The following is a 15477-nucleotide window of genomic DNA, read 5'->3' on the forward strand; positions in this document are numbered from 1 at the left end:
TAAGGCACAACCATGCTGTTGTCTACTTGGATATTTCTTCCTTCCACGCGGCTGCGGTAATAGTTTACGTCTGAATTTTTTCCTCTGCGATACTTTGGAAAACCGCCATCACTTATATCAGTGTTTTCCACTAAGTCTTCCGTAAACTTCTTTCAGCATGACTTCGTTACCGAATTCCAGCATGGTATTATGGATGTGTGAGGGCCGTGTAGCATGTGTGATGTGACAGACATGTGTGATGTGACAGATTGATATAGTTTTTGATGTATTTGTTTGTCTGGTATTTCTGCAGATATAAAACTGTCTATTGCTTCTGGAGTCAAAAGTTTGTCATTGTTATTTAAGATAAATAGTATGTGAGCATGCGGTAAGTCTCTCTTTTGAAATTCAACTCTGTATACGTATCCTTCAATCTTTCCAAATAACGAACCACTTTCGATTTCCTTTACTGCCTGTTGTAGCCGTATGTTAAATATTCAACAAGCTATTGTTGGAATGTCGTTTGCAGTGGTACCCGTCGGAAAATCTTTTCATACCCTACATATTTCCGGCCACTTAGGATTACATGTCATTGTGATGAATGAATCCGGTCGTCCAACTTTCGTTGTTATTGCCATTGCATCTTGATACTGCTGTTGCATATGTCGCATGCTGCCGGAAGATGTCGAGCGTAAAATCATTTGGTTCCCATGTCTTGTTCGATTCGACGTATTCGCTTCAATATTTGATATGTGATCAATCATTCCCTTGTAACATTCTACACCCAGTTGCTTCTGATTATTTCTTAAAAACAATAAATGCTGCGATTCGATTGTGAGATATGCGTGAATCACATAGTGTTGTGTCAATCGTCCGGTTCGCAACAACTGATTCTGTGCTTCACCTCGACGTAAGGCCAATCGATGTCCTGCATAGTATTGAACAGGAGAGATTGTCTTGTTTGTTCCTATGTGTTTCATATTATAGCTCCATCCTAAATCACCGTCATTTTCTCTCAGCGCTAGCTGAGTTTGTGCGTCGTAGATGTAAATTTGTCCGTATCTCAGTCGGTTATTGTTCGCGGTCTCTAAACTTGTAGATATTTTGGAACTCACATCCCCGATTTTTTTTCATCACATATGGTCCTCGATTCCCCAGATCTGCCACGGTGCAATTGACTAATGCAAACGCAAACGCGTCATTATATGATCTTATATGTTGTCTGAAGTGTCCTGATACTTCGTGATTTCTTCCTCGCAGACGTTGAAGTACATCAGGATATTCCGTTAGTGGTGGTAATGTTATTTTTCCTCCATGACAGCGATTATTTGCCACCCTTCCTGATTCATAGTTGAACCTTTCTGCATTGCAATGTTCACATTTTACTTTCATTTCACCCATGTCTAGTTGCTCCACAGTTTTGAAAATGCCTTTTTCAATATCCCCGTTGTAACGATGCTCAGCAATGATTCTTAGGCGAGTTCGCTTAGAAAGTACCAGTTCACTATTCATTGCTTCCACTCGTTCCCTGTTTCCAATTTCAACCTGTCTCTGCTATGTTCTATTGTTTGGCTAAATACAGACAGTTCCTTCTTTATCGATGTCGATGTATCACTGTCACTTAATATTTCTCCACAAACATGAATTTCAGATACGTTATTTTTGCTCATAAGTCGTTGATATACTTCTTTTTCGTCTGTTGTTTCATCTACTCGTTGTCTCTTGCTGTCCAGTTCAATTCCTTTTGTGCTTACTTTTCTTTTTTTTCATCAATCTAAGCTTCTGTTCGTTGGTTGAAAATTGGTGTTCCTTCTCCATCGATATCGATCTATCTCCTTGACTTGATATTTCTTCGTTCTCCTCGAGTTCTGTTTCATTACTTATGCTTACATGTTTGCCAGTATGATATCTTTTGTTCGCTTCCCTACATTTTCGCTGCTGTTCTCGTCGTCTGATTTTTCTCTCTTCTATGATCATAATATTGACTGGTCGTCCTCTTGATTTATTTTTCAAATCAATAATCACAATCGATTCTTCTAATTCTTCGACACCCTTCGCTGAATTATTTTGGCTACTGCTCACGATTGCTGAATCATTTTTGCTACCGCTCTGCCTGTTATTCTCCAAAATCACCTTCTTTATATTATTTTTTTCTGTATATTTGCATTGCTGTTCACTCCGCAAAACACCTCTTTCTCTTGTGGTCAACATAGATCCTGGTCGTCCTCTTGCCTGGTTATACGAATGTTTGTTTGATATCATTCTATGGCTTATTTGGTTATTCGCACTTACAATTTTATTTTCCTTTTTCTTTTGTGATACGTCCGACCATCCACCGTCTTCATCGCCTTGTTTGCAGATTGAAACTCCGCCTTTCTCCATTGCCAACGTAAATCCTGGCTGTCCTTTTGACTGTTTGGTGATATATTTAGATTAATTATCATTTGCTTGTTACTTTTGATACTTATCACTCACCATCTGAATTTTATTTTGGTTCTGCAAGACATCAAAATTACTCACTATCTGAATTTTATTTTGGTTCTGCAAGACATCAAAGTGTTCACTGTCTCCGTCGCCGGTGAAGAGTAGCAAGAATTGTCTTACATCTTGGGATCCGATTTGTTGTGGATAAACATATCTCAAAAATGTCCGCAGCTGCAGCTAATTCTGCTTCTCCCCCGTGAATTCCATTTTTATTCATGAATGATTTGTAATCACCAGGTGACCTAATAACGGCACCGTTGGACTCATTACCTGTAATAAAACCCGCAAATGTAGACCAATTATCAACTATATTTGAAACGATACTCAGTCTCACCTCTGCGTGTCGATCTCGAGAGCCGTGTACACAGTACGTCAGCGCGCGAAGAAGATAATTCCCGTCGGGACACATCTTGATAATTCTCGTTTACATATTTATTTTTTGTGTGTCAGAAACAGATAATTATAAAGATATTTTTCAAAGACTGTCATAAACAGCCGATGACAGCTGTCAATCACTTGACACTAACTTCATAGCAACAGCAACCTTATTATTAAATGAGTTTATTTGAAAATACTCCACGTTCGACTTCTCAGCGCACATCTTGTTCTGAATATAGGAAGTTTTGTTTGCTAGATGCTTTTTGTTTTGTTTTCGGCATCTCACCCCACTGCCAACTTCATGCGTATACTATTGTTATTATAATCTTTTTTACCTGTTGCCATTAAAGTCTTCTTTTTCATTTGTTCACGCGGGACAGGATTTTTTTATTAGATAGAGAGACTAGGGTGTAATTGTAATAATTTTAATGAATTCTACTAGTATTTTTGTACATATTGTAGGCATTTTTTTATGCAGAAGGTTGCATTTCAGACAGTCTTTTACTATCGGATTTCATCCATTCGCTATGTCACCATCACGTCCTGGTGTATAATGCAGGAGGCATCTGCGGCAACTGACAATGTTATCGTCGATTTTTATTTTCTCAGGCAGTTTATCCCAAACCTCATTGACGGTGTTTATTGCGAACGTCTAGATGAATTCTTTTGGCAAAAAAGTGATATACCCAGACCTCATTGCCTTCAAACCCTCTAATTGTTTGTACAGACGGAAGGATTTCCCGAGAGAGCCGGTACACCCCTTCAAATACCAACTCTTCAGCCTCTGCACGTTTTCATAGGCGCAGTTGTATGTCAGGCTGTATTCCAATGTCATCCGATGGAAAGTATCCATGGTTTCAGTCATGCCAGGGTGCCGCTTCCTTCAATTTTTCCACTACCAGGGGTGTGATGTGCAAATCTTCCATATCAGTAACTCTCGTTTTACCATCGAGAATCCCCGTCAGCTATGTTTTCTTCTCCTCCCCTTTGACACATTCTCGTGAGATTTGTTGTCAGCATTCCATGGTATTCTGGGATGATTGCGTGGTAACTAAGCATTAGTAGCTCTACATTCAAGTGGTAGGCTAGCCAAACCACAGGGTGACTTGATAATGATGTAATCCAGGCCGGTACACGTCGATGACTGCAACTTTTTTGGGTACAAGCTTCTTTCTACGGCCGATGAAACATTGCACGTCTGGGGCCATAGCCGTGTTGAACAGGGATGTTGCGCTCGATTTTTCTTAAATATTAACGGTAGACGACTTACTATTTAGTCTCCTGCACACCTGCTTTTATCCCTTCGCGGATGAATTTCGTAGAAGTAGAGGGGATGACATAGATTATTTACGGTACATAGCTGCATGAAAATTCAAACGTGTTGAATACTCCGCCATAGTATTTCAATTGCAGACGATTTTTCCCAGCCATGTTACAACCTTCTTGAACAACCCTGGCGATACTCAGCTGTAAAAAGATGTTATACTCTCCCTCGGTCATCGCCAGAACGCGTACCCCGAATTTTTTTTTTAGACCAGTTTTAGCCCAGTGACGTCATACACGTACCCAATTTCGAGATCCAACATTTTCTTGGTCGGCAGATTCTCAAGGCAGCTGACGTAGTTGACTTTTGCCAGATCCATAGCGTTCCGCTGAGAGTTTCTTTTTTCGCAAGTAAGAGCAGTTCACAACGAGAAGAGACGATAAAAACAGAGCGACTATCATGTTTTATACACCGCCCATCCCCATTACAATTTTTCACCAGACAAGTCTCGACATGCATTTGCGGGAAGAATTTCCATAAACGCGCCCCCTATCCAGACTGATTTATTGACAATGCCATCCGCCATTTTGTGGGAAATTTTTTGACAAACCTCATATTCCACAGGTTTCGACCTGCATTTCGTGGGAAAAAATTTTACGATGCATTCAAAGCATCCAACCGTTATTTTGAAATATTTTATCTGACCCACCACTACCACCACCTAATAAAAAGTAGCCGTCCTGCGGCGGACATTGAAAACAAAGCAGAGTTGATCGATAGAACATCGATTGATCGATAATGTGCGCGCCACATGTGGTAAACTCGCGGTAACAGTTCTGCCAGTAACACCTACTATCGGTGAAGCTGAAGGTAACTCCATATTGCTGTGGATATTGGACACACAACAAACCTGATCGGTATGACAGTGACTAGTGGAGCCATCTATGTTAATGCTCTTATCAGTAACACTTTCGTCGGTAAAACGTCTGCTATCTAACGGCAAAAATTAGAAACGTCTGCTCATCTGACGGTAAAAATTCAAAAATGGTTGCTCATCTGACAACACCGAAATCTCATTACACACACTCGGAAAATCGAGCATAAATACACGTGGCGTCTTCTGTGATAACGCTTCCGTCGGTAACACGAGCCACTACCTGTCGGTGAGATCGAGCGAAAATACAGGTGGTGCTATCTATAGTATCGCTCCTATCGGTAACACCACTCTGGGTAAGGCTTACCATCGCAGGGATAACATACTGCCTATCGGTATGGAAGGAATCGAGGTAACTCTGCCGGTACGCCGACATTGTGTCCCAAAACTCTTATATCTACTAATACCCTTACCATACAATGAATTCGGTATTTCGAGAGCAACGAGGTCTAAAGACGTTATCTTTTTACCAGACGAATTTATTGTCACGTTTGCATCCAACTCAATTAGTGAGGTGTAGGATAAACTTCTTGAAAATGGATTACATCATGGCTCGCTATCACATATGCAACCTGCATTATAATCAATCTGGACGTTATCGTGGCGTATTTGATTTGAAGAACAAAACTGGTAATGAAATCTGTTTTCACTGTCACATGAGAATTATATGTGTAATAGACTGGGCCAAAAATATTGACTATTTTTTTTTTTTTTGAAAAATTTATTGAGAATATCATATCATTCAGTATAGCAAAAAAAAAATTTCATGAAATTTTAAGCCCTTAATATCAACTTTAAGAGGTCTATCATCGCTATTTTTGATTTTTAGTAATAATTTGATGTTTTACGTCAGAACTGTCGAAATATTGAAGTGAAAAAATTTATGTTCACTTATCCCTTTATAAAATTAAATTCCCTACAAAAAAGGTCTGATTATAGGTTTTTGTCAAACAAGCCGTTTCCGAGTAATTAAGCTTAATAAATTGATATAATTTCTCGAGAATTAATCGAGAACTAATCGAGAATTAATCGAGAATTAATCGAGAACTAATCGAGAATTAATCGAGAATTAATCGAGAAATTATATCAATTTATTAAGCTTAATTACTCGGAAACGGCTTGTCTGACAAAAATCTATAATCAGACCTTTTTTGTAGGGAATTTAATTTTATAAAGGGATAAGTGAACATAGATTTTTTCACTTCAATATTTCGACAGTTCTGACGTAAAACATCAAATTATTACTAAAAATCAAAAATAGCGATGATAGACCTCTTAAAGTTAATATTAAGGGCTTAAAATTTCATGAAATTTTTTATTTGCCATACTGAATGATATTCTCAATATATTTTTCAAAAAAAAAATCGTCAATTTTTTTGGCCCAGTCTAATGTGTAAGGATTGTTTTCACCTCAGGGTCGTTTGTGGAAGTTAAGTCGTTCGATGCCTATAAACAGGTGGTTTATTAGAATGAAATAATTACAAGCGTAATATTAGAGAAAAAAATTAGTTCGTCCCTAACCTATAAACAGGAATCGAAAGAGATGCTCCTTCTTCCACTTTTCTTTCAGATTCTCTCTTGCCTAACCGTCCTTCCTCGCTAGAAGTCTACCGGTGTGTCTCAGTCGGTATGACCGTACCGATTCTCCGATTCCTCACCATCAGCCGTGAAGCGGGAGGATTTCTTCTTTACATATGTTGTAACGTGGCATTCCTGATGCCCGTTACAAGTGACTCTCTGAACCCTGAGAGGAACCAAGATTCAGGGATTTCCGAGATTGAGTCACAAAATATTTGTCAAAGAGCACCAGAACTAGAGTTACGCATCCGAAACTTCAAGAGGGGACACTTTAGCGAATAAAGAAAGATATTTCAGGTTTTTTTTGTATTATTTTTCGAGCTACAACGGCATCAGGCAGGATGTCAGCAACGAATTCGAGGATATTGTGGTGTGGCGGAACAGCGACGATTGCGAAGGAAGGATATCGAGGCTGCGGTGAGGGAGCCAACCAAGTCCCAACGAAATTGCAATCTCGCGTTGAGTTGGGCGCCGCGATGCTACTGAAGGCGCGCATCGAGTTGCGCTATTGATGAAATCGATGACGGTTCGATTATTGCGTATTCTTGCGGGAATGACGTCACGTATGGGATAGCTTATCGAGATCCGTGTTGCGCCAGGTCGTAGGTTTTTGAAACCACACTAGTTCTGACGGTCATGATAGATAGTCATGTTTTGGGGAGTTTAGCGAAGTAATGGAGCCGCCTAAAAATCGCGAGGGGGATGGAGAGTGCGTTGCGTCGGTGTTGAACGGTAAGCGCGGTTTATATCCTGGCGATGGAATTTCGAGAATAATTGCGTAAAAGTTTGCCGAATAACGGATAGCCATTTTGGATTTACGTTGCGGATGAGTACTCGAAATTCTTTTGCCGATTCTTTTGCTTGGTGACCGCAGCCTGAGTTACGCATTATAAAATAGAGTAAATTTTGAGTAGTTGAGAATGTTGAGTAGAGTCACAGGTTTTAGTTGCGTTTTTCTCGTTTTTGAGATTACGTACAGCCGAATTGCGTTGTACTGGGTCGAGCCGCGTTATCGGGTTTTTTTTTTGTGTCGCCTCTGGAGTAGGTCGCGAATTGCCGAAATGGAGTACTTGAATTAGCAAATAACGGTTTCGAGCGTTTCGAGAAGGTATGATTTCGGATGCGTTGCAATAGCGTTTAGTTGAGGTTACGTTTGGTGGCACTTGCGCTTAGTTTAGTTCCTGTTTAGTTAATATTGTGTTCAGTTAAGTTGAGTTACGGTTGCGTATACTTGAGATTGCGGTTTCGTTGGGTAGTGGTTGAAACGAGAAGTTCGTGTTATGGAGTTTTAGTTGCGTCTGAATTATGTTGTCGCTTCAGAATCTGTATAGTTGAGTTTCACATCAGGTTGAGCTCTGTGGATGTGGTTTAGTGGAGTTAAGTAGAGAATAAGGGTTATCTTAATTTAAATTGTTAAGTTCAGATTTAATGCAGCTCTCGGTAGAGTCGAATCTCCGAGTCAGGTGAGATCTTGAGTGAGATTGAGGACGCCGTCTGTTCAGTAGCCCGGCGGCGTACCGTCGAGAAATTAGTTATGGTTTCGGTTGCTAGCAATTATTGCTATAACATAAAAATTTGTAAGTTGCGAATTGAGAGTTGCAAATGGAGATTTTTTAAATTTTGAGTAAGATTTTATTAGCGAGCTGCCAGCTCAGTAGATTAAGTAAGAGCGTAGATAACGTATAATTTTCTGTTTTTTTTTTTTTTATTTTGATGTCGGATCGCGAAGAGCGAATTTTGAATAATTCTTTTTTTTTTGTTTTTGTATCACCGCTATTGTGAAATATATTATGTTATTTTATTTCTTTGGTTAAATAAATAGCGTCTGGTTTTCGTGTGTCTCTCTCTCTCTCTCTCTCTCTCTCTCCAAAATTACTCCTTCCCGCTCCTGAGGGTTAGCGAAGGTAAAGATTTCGAGGCGTGTTAATCACGCCCGGCGCCCAACATAATCACGCGATATGTTTTTCAGGTTACATCGCGGGCCGCCGAATTATTGTGTACTCAGTAAGTTCTCGGTTATTTCTCCAAGTGACCGAGGTACAAGAAAAAACCGCGTCACAATGTCTAGAATTCAAAAACCTATTTCCAGCTAATGCTAATTAACGAATAGCATTTATCGTATTCATGCAATGATAAGTAGCTAAAATGACGAAATAAATTTTTAAAAAGCGTTTGTTACGTCTTTCATCGAGTATTGTTATCATTTGGTAGAGTTCTTTCCCGTGCGAAGTTTAGATAGACCTGAACAGTGATTATATCGATGGTTGCGGAGAATAACCGGCTATCTCGAGTCAGGCTTCAAAAACCGGCTATCTCGAGTTATCGTTGAAAAACCGGCTATTTCGCTTTTGAAATTTCTTCGGCCGCAAATGAAGTTGGTAGCACTGTCCGGCTCAATACGAAATTCGCCAGCGCCTCACTGAATATAGGTATTACATGCTGTGACGTGGATTTTTCCGTACCACGATCACTCGGAGAAAATGACCGAGAACTTACCGCCTACACAATAATTCGGCGTCCCGCAGTATAAGCTGAATCCAAAAACAATATCGCGAAATGTTGTTGGGCGCCTGGCGTGATTAATACGCCTCGAAATCGTTAATGCGTTATACCGCGGAAATATGCTCGGTAGCTCAGTACCGCGGAGAGGGAAGGGGTAATTTTTGGAGAGAAAGAGAGACACTCAAAAACCACACGGTACTTAACAAAAGAAGTAAAATAAAATGTTATGTTTCACAATATCGGTGATACAAAAACAAAAAAAAAATAATTCAGAAGTCGCTCGTCGCGATTCCAAAAACAAACAGAAAATTACACGTAACCTACGCTATTCCTTACTCTACTGAGCTCGCGGCTCCCTAACTAAAATTTCACTCAACAGTTACGAAATCTCCCTATGCTTCTCTCAATTCGCAAATACGCAATTCTTCCTCAATAGCAATAATTGCTAGAAACCGAAACTAAAATTACTTTCTCGACGGTGCGCCGTCGGGCTACCGAATAGACGGCGTCCTCAATCTCACCTAAGATCTCACCCGACTTGGAGCTTCAACGCTACCGCAAGCTGCCGTAAATGTAAATGTGACAACTTAACTAAACCTAAAGCTTATTTCCTACTTATTTCAACCAAACAAGTCCTTAAACGCCACCATACTTCAGACGCAAGTAAAACTCAATATACGGACTACTCGTCTCAACCGCTACTCAACGCAACGGGAATTTCGACTATAAGTAACCTCAACTCAAGTAAACACTATCTTACATAAACGAAAACTTAACTGAACGCAACCCCAACTAAACACAATCTCAAAATAACGCAACTCAATTAATATCATCTCAATTAAACGGGTACGGAACTAAGCGCAAACGCAACTCATCGTAACCTCAACTGAACGCTATCGCAACGCATCCGAAATGAAACTTTCTTGAAATCCTTGAAAACATTATTCGCTAATTCGAGCACTCCAATTCGGCACTTCACGACCTCCTCGAGAGGCGACACTGGAAGACCCGATAACGCAACTCGACCTGGTACAGCGGAATTCGGCTGTACTTAATTTCAAAAACGAGAGAGACTCAACTAAAACCCGTGACTCTACTCAACTTTCTCAAAGACTCGAAATTTACTTTACTCTATCACGCGAATTAAGGCCACGGTCATCAAGCAAAAGAATCTGCAAAAGAATTTCGAGTACTTTTCTACAACGCAAATCCAAAACGGCTATCCGTAACTCGGCAAGCCCTTTCGCAATTATGCTCGAAATTCAATCACGAGGATAGAAGCAGCGCTTACCTTTTACATCCCCGCAACATCCTCTTCATCCCCTTCGCGATTTTTAGGCGGCTCCATTACTTCGCGAAACTCCCCAAAACGTGACTATTTATCATGACCGCCAGAACTAGAGTGGTTTCAAAAACCTACGACCTGCCGCAACACAGATCTCGATACGTTATCCTATACGTGACGTCATCACCACAAGAATACGCAATAATCGAACCGTCATCGATTTCGTCGATTGCGCAACTCAACGCACACGTTTAATAGCATCGCGGCGCAGAACTTAACTAGCGTTAAGTAGTATTTAGCAATCGCAATCTCGTCCTCCGCGCAGCTCCATGGCGTCTTGGTGGTGAGCATGGTGCTCCCTCGTCGTTAGTCGGTCCGTCGCAAGTTCGCTGGTCAATTCTTGGCGGTGTGAAGGGGGAGAGGCTGCAGCGCGCCGGCAGCCAGCAGGAATCGCGTTCGCCTTGGATTCCCGCGATACGGGAATCTGCGTTGGCTCCCCCTCCGCAGCTTCGACATCCTTCCTTCGGAATCGTCGCTAGTCCGCCACTCCGCAATTTACTTGAATTCGGTACCGACTTCCTGCCTGATGTCGTTGTAGCTCAAAAAATGAAAAAAAAAACCAGAAATATCTTACGCTATTCGCTAAAGTGTCCCCTCTCGTAGTTTCAGATACGCGACTCTAGTCCTGGCGCTCATCTGCAAAGATTTAACGACTCAATCTCGGAAATCCCTAAATTTTGGTTCCGTCCAGGGTTCAAGGAGCCCCTTCTAACGGGCATCAAAAATGTCACGTTACAATGCTTATCTACTGTGACGTGGATTTTCCCGCTCCTCGGTCACTCGGAGAAGATGACCGAGAACTTACCGCGTGCACAATAAATCGGCGTCCGCGAGGTATCCTGGACCTAAAACAATATCGCGAAATTTGTTGGGCGCCTGGCGTGGTCAACACGCTTCGAAATCGGTAATGCGATATACCGCGACCATGTACTCGGCAGTTCAGTACCGCGGAGAGGGGAGGGGTAATTTTTGGGTAGAGAGAGATACGACACACGTACGCCAACACGTTATTTTAGAAAGCAATAATAAAATTCCAATAATATATTTCCAGCCAGCGATAGTACAAAAATAAAAATAATAATACGGCAAAAGTCGTTCTTGGCGATTACAATTACAAATACAGAGAGTGATAGCCCATAAGTCGCCAGCCGCGATCCAAAATTAGAGACTTAGGCTTAACAAAAAAAAAGATAGAACAAACTAAAAGAAAATCTAATAGATCTAGAAGACCTCTACGGCCTACGTGCGCTAGTCGCTGTCTTGATAAGAACCGCTAATTTACAAAAACCAAAAACAAAATAGGACCCGACACGCTGCCCGCGATCGTCCTTTACGGAATGGCGCTAATCGCCAACTTAATAATAAACTCCTTGACGGAGACGGAACCGAATTCCCAGCCGACGCTGTCCGCGATCGGTAATAATTCAAACAAAAAAAAAAAACAAAGAAATAAAATGGCTTATGCCTACGTGTGCTAATCGCCACCTTATCACTAACTACTAAGGCAAAAGTCCAAACGAAAAAGAGGCTCGTCGCGTCACCCGCGACTACCCTCTACAAAAGAAAATCCTTATTAACGCGCACCCGAGCTCAACTTTCTCCGCGACGTCGGGACGCGGTTCGCGAATTCGAACGCCCCCCTTTCGACGGCTCGCGACCTACACGAGAAATGAGATTGTATCGTACAGAGTTGACGTGACCCCGTGTAACGGAATTTGGTTACACTCAAATTCGAGACAATAGTGTCTCGCCTCAACACGTGGTTCGACTCGACCTCCTCGATCACACGAAATTGGCTCTACTTTATTACGTGCAACTCAGGCTACGGTCACCAAGCAGATATATCGGCTAAAGAATTTCGAGTACTTTGGTTAACGCAAATCCTCGATGGCTATCCGTTCCTCGGCAAGCCTTTATTTGATATCTCTCGAAATTCTCTCGCGAGAATATTAGCAGCGCTTACCGCTCCACATCCAGGAGAGGAAGTCTCCCACTCCCTCGTAATCCTTGACGGCCAACATCTTCGCCATACAACTCGACTTCTCCACACAATAAACAAAACTCGCAACTAGTAAACGCCGCGCTACCTCCCTAATCCGTCGCCAGAACTAAAGTGATCTCAGATGGCCGATCGGCCGCAACGCCGATCTCGTAACGCTAATCCTTCGTGACGTCATCACCCTAAGAATGCGCAACAATCGATATGTCATCGATTTTGGGGATTGCGCAACTTGACGCGCACCTGTCGTCGCTACGCGGCGCAGAACTTAAGGCTAGATCGCGATGTCGTCTTCCGCGCAGCGCTACGGGGTCCTGGGGTTGGGCGGGGTGGTGCTCCCTCGTCGCTCGCTGGTCTCTCGCGGTTGCCTCGGTTGGGTGTAGGCGGGGTGAGCGGGGAGGCTGCGGCGCTCCTGATCCTGAGGTGGGACCCTGATCCAGAAATTCTACTGACGCAGACCGACACGATCCGACGGCTCTCAATCTCGCCGTATTACATCTAAAGATACGTCAATCCGAGTGCTAATCTTCAACATTGAACGAATTCTAATGTCTTCACCTGTCTAATCAAAATTTACTTTCATAATATCTAGTCAAAAGTAAGACTAGAGTTGGTGGCTAGCTTCACTACCCCAATTAAATCATACGTATTGTTTCCAAGATTTAAGCACAATGTGATATGACAGCAGCAGTTAATTTAAGATAACCTAAAAAGATCGATACAATAATCACGACCAGCTAGTTATAACCATCGTTCAGTATAAATTTTCTTGGTATCTAACAATAATATCAATAGAATAGAATAGCACACGATTTGCTCAAACACGCAAACCGTCAAATTTAGCGATTCTGCAGCTTCTCTGCATTTGAATATAAATTCGTCCGTCGGCGTCGATTGTTATATAAATTCAAAATTTATATAAATTCCAACACTTCATAAATTGTTACATCATTATCAACACTCATTGTTACCAGACAATTTAACTACCAAATCGTACCGAATATACTTTATCTTTTACCAGTTAAATCATTCCAAGCCATATCTTTTGAACGACAACCTTTCCCATTTTTATCATTATAAATTAGCCTCAATCATTTGAACATAATTCACAGACCTGTACAGGACTATAGTAACACGATCCTACAAATTACCGGCTTATCGAAAGGTAGGTCTTTCTTAGATTTAATTTTTATTCATTGACGTTACGTGGGAGCAAGTTTGATTAACCAATTAATCATTAATTACCACCGCTCAGTACACTCTCACCCCCACGTAACATATGTGAGTTGGATCTGACGGCCACGTACCTCGTGACTTAACCGTGGATAATAGATGCTTGAGAAACTGAAATCCGGTCAGGTATCCACATTGCATGAACTTATGAATTATCAAGCATCTAGGTGGAAGTATAACCTCCGAGCGTAGCGCCTTTGACCCGCGTTCTGCTATCGCTGGGCTAATCACATTGGTTTCATGGTAAAATTTAGATTTCTGTCTTCGATATTCTCGTAATGATTTTCATGTATTTATATATTTATCTGATATGTAAGTTTCCTGTGGTTAGACATCTCCTACCGGTGATAGATATTCATATTTATTCTGACATAATGGATTTTTTCTTAGAGAAGTTACGTCGAGCTGACAATCGGTGCTAAATCTGCAAAAATACTTATTGTCTGCGGTGTCACTGACCCTTACATTGAAATATGGTATTACTATGTCCGAGCCGTTATCTGACTTGCAGTGACTTCTTGACATTGAAGGGTACGAAGAAAGAGTTATACAAATAGCGTTTGCTATGTCAAAGCGAGAAAAAACCATATCATCTCTCAAGTCTATGCTGTTTGGTTGTTATTTCGAAAATGTTGCTTACGGTTTCGATATGAAATCTATAAATAATTTTGTACTGTTACAGTATCATCAAGTGCATAGATTCTTTTGATACTTTTTTTTTCGTTCATCTTTGTGAGGTCAAGACGATCCTTTAACCGAAATGTACAGTCGTTCTTTTCTAACATACATACAATTCGTTTCAGTATTGATATAGCAGAGGCACACCGGAATGAGAGCTTCTACCAGTGCTGCAGTGGCTTTTGCATTGATCTGCTCGAAAGATTTGCTGACGAACTTGGTTTTATTTACGAGTTGGTCAGAGTGGAGGATGGTAGATGGGGCACTTCAAAGGTGAGTTTACAAAAAAGTACTAATTTTACATGTAAAGCCGAAGTGTAAATATTATTCGACTTCCTACGGAATTTGATCGATTTTGATAGAAGTGTTACGTTCTGGGAAGAACATCGCGAGAAATCTCCTTTTCACTGCGTGATTTTCACCCTTAAGTTGATTTACAAATCTTGTGGTGTTTAGGTTTCGATAGAATTTATCGTGCAGCCTGTCTTGACCTGGAACTTTGTTGTGGGTCGTGCCAGCTATCACTATGCGTGATTGAAATAATTCGCTCTACACACACTTTAATTTCAAATACGCATTTATTAACAATAATACGTTCGTTAACTGATTTTCGAGATATGGTTTTTCAGTGTTATTCACTCGGTTAGTTGTACTAAAGTTCGAAGCTTCCGAATATGAATGCTCTATGACAGAATGATTTATGACGTTTTTGATTTCTAGGTGTGTAATGGTCTGAAGTCTAAATTGGTTCTGTTTCTGTCGATGTCTGAAGTGATTCTTTCGATATCTGAAGTGATACTTTCGATGTCTGAAATGATTCTTTTGATGTCTGAAGTGATTCTAGTTTGCATCTGTCTGGTTCGAAAAGGATCTTCAATAGTGGGAGATCTGGAAGAGACTCCTGATTGGTTTTTGGCTACGTCAGTGCAAGACGTGGTCTTGAAGAGGCCAATCGGTGCAGTGCTGACAAGATAGTTAGTTACAAGAATGCATATTTGAATTCTAAGAATGATACTTTGTGAATTGCTCATCTTGTCTTTTCTAACGTTCCTTACGTTTGGTCAGTGAGAGTTCGTGAGCCTGAGTTCCGTGAATTTCGTTTG

At 41.1% G+C, this 15477-nt stretch overlaps 1 protein-coding gene across 1 annotated transcript in view; it reads left to right on the top strand.

Moving 5' to 3' along the window:
• LOC124293695 (glutamate receptor ionotropic, NMDA 2B) overlaps positions 1-15477 on the top strand; it is a 1867270-nt gene that overhangs the window by 976083 nt on the left and 875710 nt on the right. Inside the window, exon 9 of the mRNA XM_046735718.1 lies at positions 14500-14647. Coding sequence (XP_046591674.1) covers positions 14500-14647 — 148 coding nt within the window. The remainder of the gene's footprint in view (positions 1-14499; positions 14648-15477) is intronic.

Source organism: Neodiprion lecontei, chromosome 3, assembly GCF_021901455.1.
Source record: "Neodiprion lecontei isolate iyNeoLeco1 chromosome 3, iyNeoLeco1.1, whole genome shotgun sequence".
NCBI classification, from domain to species: Eukaryota; Metazoa; Arthropoda; class Insecta; order Hymenoptera; family Diprionidae; genus Neodiprion; species Neodiprion lecontei.